The sequence below is a fragment of the Dromiciops gliroides genome, chromosome 5 (assembly GCF_019393635.1).
Source record: "Dromiciops gliroides isolate mDroGli1 chromosome 5, mDroGli1.pri, whole genome shotgun sequence".
Lineage (NCBI taxonomy): Eukaryota > Metazoa > Chordata > Mammalia > Microbiotheria > Microbiotheriidae > Dromiciops > Dromiciops gliroides.
The window spans coordinates 101073017-101080558 of record NC_057865.1 but is presented as its reverse complement, the minus strand read 5'-3'; the positions used below and the strand labels follow the sequence as shown (position 1 = coordinate 101080558).

The 7542-nt window shown below is 38.6% G+C and overlaps 1 protein-coding gene across 1 annotated transcript; it reads left to right on the top strand.

Moving 5' to 3' along the window:
* The first annotated feature begins 1093 nt into the window (after positions 1 to 1093).
* LOC122729751 (olfactory receptor-like protein OLF3) lies at positions 1094 to 2050 on the top strand. Its single transcript, XM_043968786.1, has one exon. The coding sequence runs from the start codon at positions 1094 to 1096 to the stop codon at positions 2048 to 2050; it is 957 nt and encodes a 318-aa protein (XP_043824721.1).
* The last annotated feature ends 5492 nt before the right edge of the window (positions 2051 to 7542 follow it).

Sequence of the window (7542 nt, the reverse complement as noted above, 5' to 3'; positions counted from 1 at the left end):
TTGGATTTGGGAAGTTAGAGTCAAAGATAATTCCACAGGTATTATCCTTTATGATTGGAAAGTGGTTGTGTCTTATAGAAATAGGGAGGTCAGGGTCAAATTTGGAGGAGGAAGATGAAGGATTCAGGTTTAGACATGACTTTGAGGTATCAGAGACACATATAGGTAGAGTTGTCTAGAAGAGAGTTGGAAATATCAGAAAGATTGTGAGGTAAAGATAAGACTGGAGTTATAAATTTAGGAATGATTCTTCATAGATCCCATCTCAATTCAATAATATTTATAAATGTACTATATAAAAGTCACTTATTCATAATTCAAGCAATGGGAGTGGGTAAGATAATGAAAGGAAAGAATAAAGAAAAAACACTAATGTATCAAGGACAGAAACTTGGGGAAAACCACATTCAAAGAATGGGAGAAGGGTTAGGAGCCCCAAAGAAACAAGGAAGGAGTTATTAGAAAGACAAGAACCATGATAATTTACTAATATGAAAGAAGAATATTAAGAAGAGAGGTGGTAATTAACAATGTCAAATCTTGTTTAGGGTTCAAGGAGAGAAAAGACAGAAAAAAGCCACTGGAATTAATGATGCCAAGGACCTTAAAGATTCTTTTGTTGTTGTTCAGTCATGTCCAACTCTTCATGACCTCATTCGAAATTTTCTTGGCAAAAATATGGTAGTTGTTTGCCAATTCTTTCTCCAGCTTATTTTGCAAATGAAGAACTGAGACAAACAGGATTAAGTGACTTGCCCAGGGTCACAAAGCTACTAAGTGTCTGAGGCCAGATTTGAACTCATGAAGATGAGTCCTCCTGAATCCAGGCCTGATGCTCTATCCACTGTGCCACTAAGCTGCCCTAAAAGATGATTTAGTTATTTCTCATTTTACAGATGAGGAAACTGAGGTCAAAGTCATTAAAGGATTTCCCCAAGATCACACAAGTCATAGAACTTGGATTCAAGTACAGTATTCTGATTCTAAATTTCTTGATTTTTTCACCATACCATCAAGGTGATTTGTTATCTTGGCTTTCAAATTCAACGATCTTTTCTATTTCTACTTTTTTTCTACAGATTCTTTCTCTTGAATGGGAAAAGAAAACCAGACGTGGTTGAGTGAGTTCATTCTTCTGGGGGTGTCCAGTGACCCAGGAACCCAGATCTTTCTCTTTATCCTTTTCCTGACTATGTACCTGATTACTGTATTGGGAAATATTCTCATAGTTATTCTGATTCGACTGGATACCCGGCTCCATATTCCCATGTACTTCTTCCTTACTAACCTCAACCTTGTTGATGTCTCTTATGCCACTAGCATTGTCCCCCAAATGTTGGCACACTTTCTAGATGAACAGAAAACAATTCCATATGTGAGCTGTGCTGCCCAACTATTTTTCTCTCTGGGTCTAGGTGGAATTGAATTTGTTTTGCTAGCAGTAATGGCTTATGACCGCTATGTGGCAGTTTGCAATCCCTTGCGCTATTCAGCCATCATGCATGCAGGATTGTGTGCCAGGCTAGTAGCTGCCTCTTGGGCCAGTGGTTCCTTGAACTCTCTCATGCAGACATCCATTACTTTTCAGCTGCCTATGTGCACGAACAATGTCATTGACCATATATCATGCGAAATTCTAGCCTTGGTCAGGTTAGCCTGTGTGGACACATCCTCCAACGAGGTTGCAATTATGGCTTCCAGTATCATCCTACTCATGACCCCATTCTTGCTGGTTCTGCTTTCGTATATCAAGATCATCTCAACTATCCTGAAGATTCAGTCCACAGAGGGGAGAAAGAAAGCCTTCCAGACTTGTGCCTCCCACCTGACAGTGGTATCTTTGTGCTATGGGATGACTATTTTTACTTACATTCAGCCCCACTCAACCCCTAATATCCTTCAGGAGAAGATGATCTCACTGTTCTATGCCCTTTTAATACCCATGTTGAACCCCCTGATTTACAGCGTGAGGAATAAGGAAGTGAAGGGAGCCTGGCAGAAACTTCTTGGGCAATTCTATGAATTAAAGTCAAAGCTTACATCCTCATGAGTCACACAAAGAGACAGCTGTGTCTCTGGACTCTCCCTCCCAGACTCAAATGTTATAGGCAACTATCTACATCATTGAGACTCCTTTCAAGGGACAGGAAGTCTAAATAATAAAAAATTATAGAAGTTTTAAGATAAGAGATGGCAGGGAGACTCTATTTTTCATTCCTGCTTTCTGATTGCTGTCTATGTCCTGCATTATCTAAGAAAATAAATATTTTATTATTTTTGATTTGTCATGCTTATATAACTTTTCCTCCTGAGATTAAAGGTTCTTAACCTTAGGTGCATGAATATGTTTTTCAAATAATTTAATAACTATCAGAATATAATTAGTTTCCTATGTAATCCCATGTCTTTTATTTTACGTGTTTAAAAACTTAAAAGTGTCCACTGATGTCACTAGGTTTCTAACATGTTCTATGACACAAAAAATGTTAAGTATTACTGCCTTATATTGTTATACTATATTCAGCCACATTTGAAAATGAACTATTTCATCTTAAATTAAAATGCATTTTATTATTACAAGAATCACCCAGAATAACAAACTACATACTGGGCTCAGCATAAGGCAGTAAAGCTGAGTCAATATGTTCAGATACCAGGGATAGAAAGTATTAACATTAAATTTAAAGAGGGATTGTTTTTTGAGGGTCTCTTTATACTGTGGACCTGTTGACTGTGTTTTATGCAGCACCCAAACAACAGATGTGTTAAGTTAAATTACCAGTCCTTGGAATACAAATCAGACCTACCATTGATGTTGGTATTGAACATATATAACCATGGGCCATATCTTTATCGTAGCATAGTCTCTTTAGAGATATGCAAATTTCTACATGAAGAAAATCAACAGAAGGCTTGCAGAGACAAAGAGCTGGAGCCATGCCTCAGTCTCTGTGTGTATTAAACATCCATGTGTTTAACTAGTCCAATCCCTAAGGAATCAGTCATCCCTCCCCATCTACAGTTTTGACTTTAAAATAAACTGAACCAGAGGGAAGTCATTATGGCTGCTTTAAAAGCAAAAGTGAAAATAGAAAGTATTAAATGCATCTATCTCAAAACTCCTCAAGTAATTAATGGAGATGATGTGATATAATAGAAACTGCATTGATTTTCTGTTCAGAAAAACTAGGTTTGAGTTACTTAATCTCTCTGTAATATGAAGTATTTAGACTAGATGGTTCCTTTCAGCTCTAAATACTATGATCCTATGAACTTGAATTTAGGTGGACATGTGTCCATCATCCAGGGTAGTCCACATAGCCATATATCAGTAAGAACAAAGGTCAGAAGGTGATGATCTTTTAGAAAGGGCCCATTCAGTTAGTTCCTCATTTGCCATTTACTTTAGTGGATTATTTCAAGACATTACAATTTCTGAGTCAATGACTAACGGGAGATAGGCTGAGTTAGTGAGTGAAAATTTGACATTATGAAAAAGGGACAAAGCAAGTGATGAAGGGGAGTGGAGTGGTTTGGAGGTAGGAGTAAGAATGTAAGAAATAACATTTATTTCAAAACCCTGGTCTTCAAAGCTCTTTCCTCATAGACAAGATCAAACTCAATGTACTGAATATGGACTAGAATACAATTTCAGAAACTTAGGGATAGCATTTACACAGTAATCCTCTGTAATTTGCCCTTTTCCTATAATTCCTGAGCTCTGTTCATGTGATTGTTCATCAGTCATTGGTTTATCACACTCTTACGCTTAAGCTACTTCCTCTGGTTATTGTCACTCAGACCTCATTATGATGGTTAAATAGTTTAATTAGTAAGAGCATAGTGACATCAGCAATAATGGTTATAGTAGCAGAAACTATGAGAAAGAACAATATCCACATCTCAAAGCAAAGTTGAACTCTGCTAGTTCTCTTGTATCTTATGACCTTAATATGGAGACTCCAGGAAGTTTATCTGCTTACTATACACCTCCCAGTTACCACTAACTTGGGCACAGGAACAGAAATCAGATGATGGCAGTCACTCATAACACTTGCTAAAGTTGCAAATGACTAGCTGCAAAAGGAATTACCTGAGTCCTTCTGGTAGTAGGTATATAGCAGACTTGGAAGTTGCTTCTCTTGACTCAGAGGATGAACGAAATGTCAGTTGCTACATGCATCTTTGAGTAGTTTGTACTTAAAATTTCTACCTTGTCAGGGTGGTTCCTTGCTAGAAATCTTTTCATAACAGGGGATTGAAAACTGACTGGCATTTCGGTATTTGTAGCTTGGTGGATCAAGCATTGGTTCTCAGTCCTTAGTGTGATTTGGGCCTATCACAATCTTTGAACTGGATGGTAGACTTGAGTCATGGCCAGTTCTTAAAAGGATATAGAGTCTTTGAGAGACAAAATGAGAAAAAAGATTAAGGACTAGAAGGGCTAAGCAATAGCTGTTGGGAGGTGGGGTCTTCAACTTCTCATAGATCAGTAAGCCCAACTAGAAGGAATCAGTGGCCCATGGACAACTTTTGAAAGAAGAAACTGGAAAGGAGAGACTAAAAAGGGTTAAGCTTTGACAGAAAAGGTTAAGGATAATGTGGGTCATTGAGCTCTACAAACACCTCAGGAACAAACAACTTATATTGAGGCTATAAGTTTTTCTCCTCTCTTCAATAATTAATGGTAGTTCCCCCAAAAGGTCTTCACTTTCCCTAGCTTCTTCCTTTTGTCTATACAGTAATATGCTCTCTTCTTTTACCAAAATGTTTCCTATTTCCTGATTTTGCCTCATATATAGAGGTTAGCTAGAGGTAAGCAATGGTTTCTAAGCCTCAGTCTAAATGTTAGGAATTTTTCTAAGTGAGGGCTCTGAGCTACTGTGGTTGTAGAGATAACTTTCCATTCAATATTAACTCCATAAAAATTCAGAGTACAGTGCCACGTGGACCCAAGAGACAGTATCTTGCCTTTATTATAAAAGTGATCTAATTGTTATGAGTGTGATTAATTAAATGTCACAAAAATTATTATAGGATGGAAATAGTTAATGTGTAGACAAGATAGGCAGGCTTAGGTGAACTTAGTTCCTCCCTTTTCATAAGGAAAAGGAGAGCAGAAAGGATGCAATACCTTTTGTGGTAATACCAGGTCTGTATTGAAGCCAGTTTGTATAGGTTCAGAGAGTTGATTGTTAAATTATCCTTTTGTACATTTAGACCTCAGAAATTTAAACTACACATCACGGATTGATTTATTTGTTTTCTTGACTGTTGGTCTTAAAAAAGTGAAGAGGAAAATGTTAATACAGCTTCTACTTTAAAGCGTTTCCTGCATGCGTTTTGTTGAGAGCTGGTTATTTTAATATTTGCCAGCATAGCCCTGAGTACCACCCTTTGAGGGTATACATATATACAGGGAGAATCATGTATTGTTTGCCAGTTTCACAATGACATGCTTGCACAGGTTCTGGATAATGGGTGATATTCTCAGGCTTCCCCGGTTATCAATGGAGTGAAGCAGAGCTTGGTGCTTGTTACCATGTTTTTAGCATGATGTTTTTAGAGATGTCATTCAACATGTTGCCTTCAATGAAGAAGAAGGCAGTATCAAGGTCAGCTACCACACCAATGGTAAATTGTTTAACTTGAAAAGGTTGCAAGTCTGTAATGGAGAGAGAGTTAGTGTTCAACTTTTTGTTCACAGATGATTGTGCACTCTATGCAACCTCTGAGGAAAGTGTAGCAGAGGAGGTATTAGATTGTATACCATACTGAAGGTCTACAGAATTGTTGTGCTAATCTCATTGTTGTATGCCTGTGAAACCTGGACTACCTATCAGTGCCATGCCAAGAAACTCAGTTGCTTCCATTTGAATTGTCTTAGGAAGATTTTTGATGGTCAGCTGGCAAGATAAGGTACCAGATACTGAGGTTCTTTCTCAAGCTGAACTGTCAAACATTCAAACTCTACTTCAGTTAGTGCAACTGCAATGTGCTGGCCACCTTGTTTGAATGCCACACATATATTTTCCTAAAAGACTACATAATGAATAATTCATACAAGATAAGTGCTCACATGGAAGCCAGAAGAAGTGATACAAGGAAACTCTCAAGGTCTCTCTGAAGAAGTTTGTAATTGATAATAAGACATGGGAAGTACTGGCACTAGATTGTCCAGTGTGGTGTGCCTACATCAGTCATCAAAGTAGGTGCTGTGCTCTATGACCAAAACAGAATTGCAGTACCTTAAAAGAAACATGGGTGGGGCAGTTAGATGGCACAGTGGTTAAAGCACCGGCCGTAGATTCAGGAGTACCTGAGTTCAAATCCGGCTTCAGACACTTGACACTAGCTGTGTGACCATGGGCAAGTCACTTAACCCCCATTGCCTAAAAAAAAAAAAAAGAAACATGGGTGAGGGTGGAGCCAAGATGTGGAGGAGAGGCTGTGACTGCCCCTAGCTCCTGACAAATCAATCCACTCGCTCCCAAATAATGCCATAAAACTCCCCCAAAGCAGGCTAACTCACATAAGAACAAAGTGAGACTATTTTCTAGCCAGAAACAGAAATTGAGATAACCTGTTAATCTGGCTGAAAGAGAAGCTCAGTGCAAAGCCCAGACCCACCCAGGAACAGATGCCTCCCACTCTTAAGTGCCAGCGGCCTCATCTGAGGTTTGGCTTGTGACTAGTAAGGGGGTTCAGCGGTTGGCCGGGGTGAAGTGGCTGTATTCTCTGCTGTATTTGGGGTGAAGTGCCCTGGTTCTGAACCAGTGGGCCAAATCAAGTGGTGTCAGCCCAGTGGGGGAAGGCCAAAGGCATACCAAGCTTCCAACCATAGGGAATCAGATTCAATCAGACATCTATTTCTGGCTTGAGATGAGTCGGCAAAGAAAACAGCAGATGATAGGCAGCTTCTTTGGGGGGAAGATAGACCAGAATACACCCTCAGAAGAAGATAATAACAAAGTCAAAGCTCCAGCATCCAAAGCTTCCAAGAAAAATATGAATTGGTCTCAGGCCTTGGAAGCACTAAAAAGGGACTTTGAAGAGAAAGTAGGAGAGATCGAAGGAAGATTTAGAGAGAGGGAGGAAAAACTGGAAAGAGAAATGAGAGTAATATAGGAGAGTCATGAGAAAAAAGTCAACAGTTTGAAAAATCAAATGGGAAAGGAGATAGAAAAACTTTCTGAAGAAAATAATTGCCTAAGAATTACGATTGAACAAATGGAAGCTAGTGACTTTACGAGAAACCAAGACACAATAAATCAAATCTATTTGAATGAAAAAATAGAGGGCAATATGAAATATCTTCTTGGAAAAACAGCTGACCTGGAAAATAGATCCAGGAGAGATATTTTGAAAATCATTAGTCTACCTGAAAACCACGACCAAAATAATAGCCTAGACATCATCTTCCAAGAAATTGTCAGGGAAAATTGCCCTGATATTCTAGATGCAGAGGGTAAAATAGAAATTGAAAGACTCCACCAATCACTTCCAGAAAGAAATCCCAAAAAGGAAAACTTCCAGGAATAT

Bases quoted from the DNA above. Each gene is read 5' to 3' on its own strand.
- LOC122729751 (XM_043968786.1), top strand. From the start codon at position 1,094: ATGGGAAAAGAAAACCAGACGTGGTTGAGTGAGTTCATTCTTCTGGGG.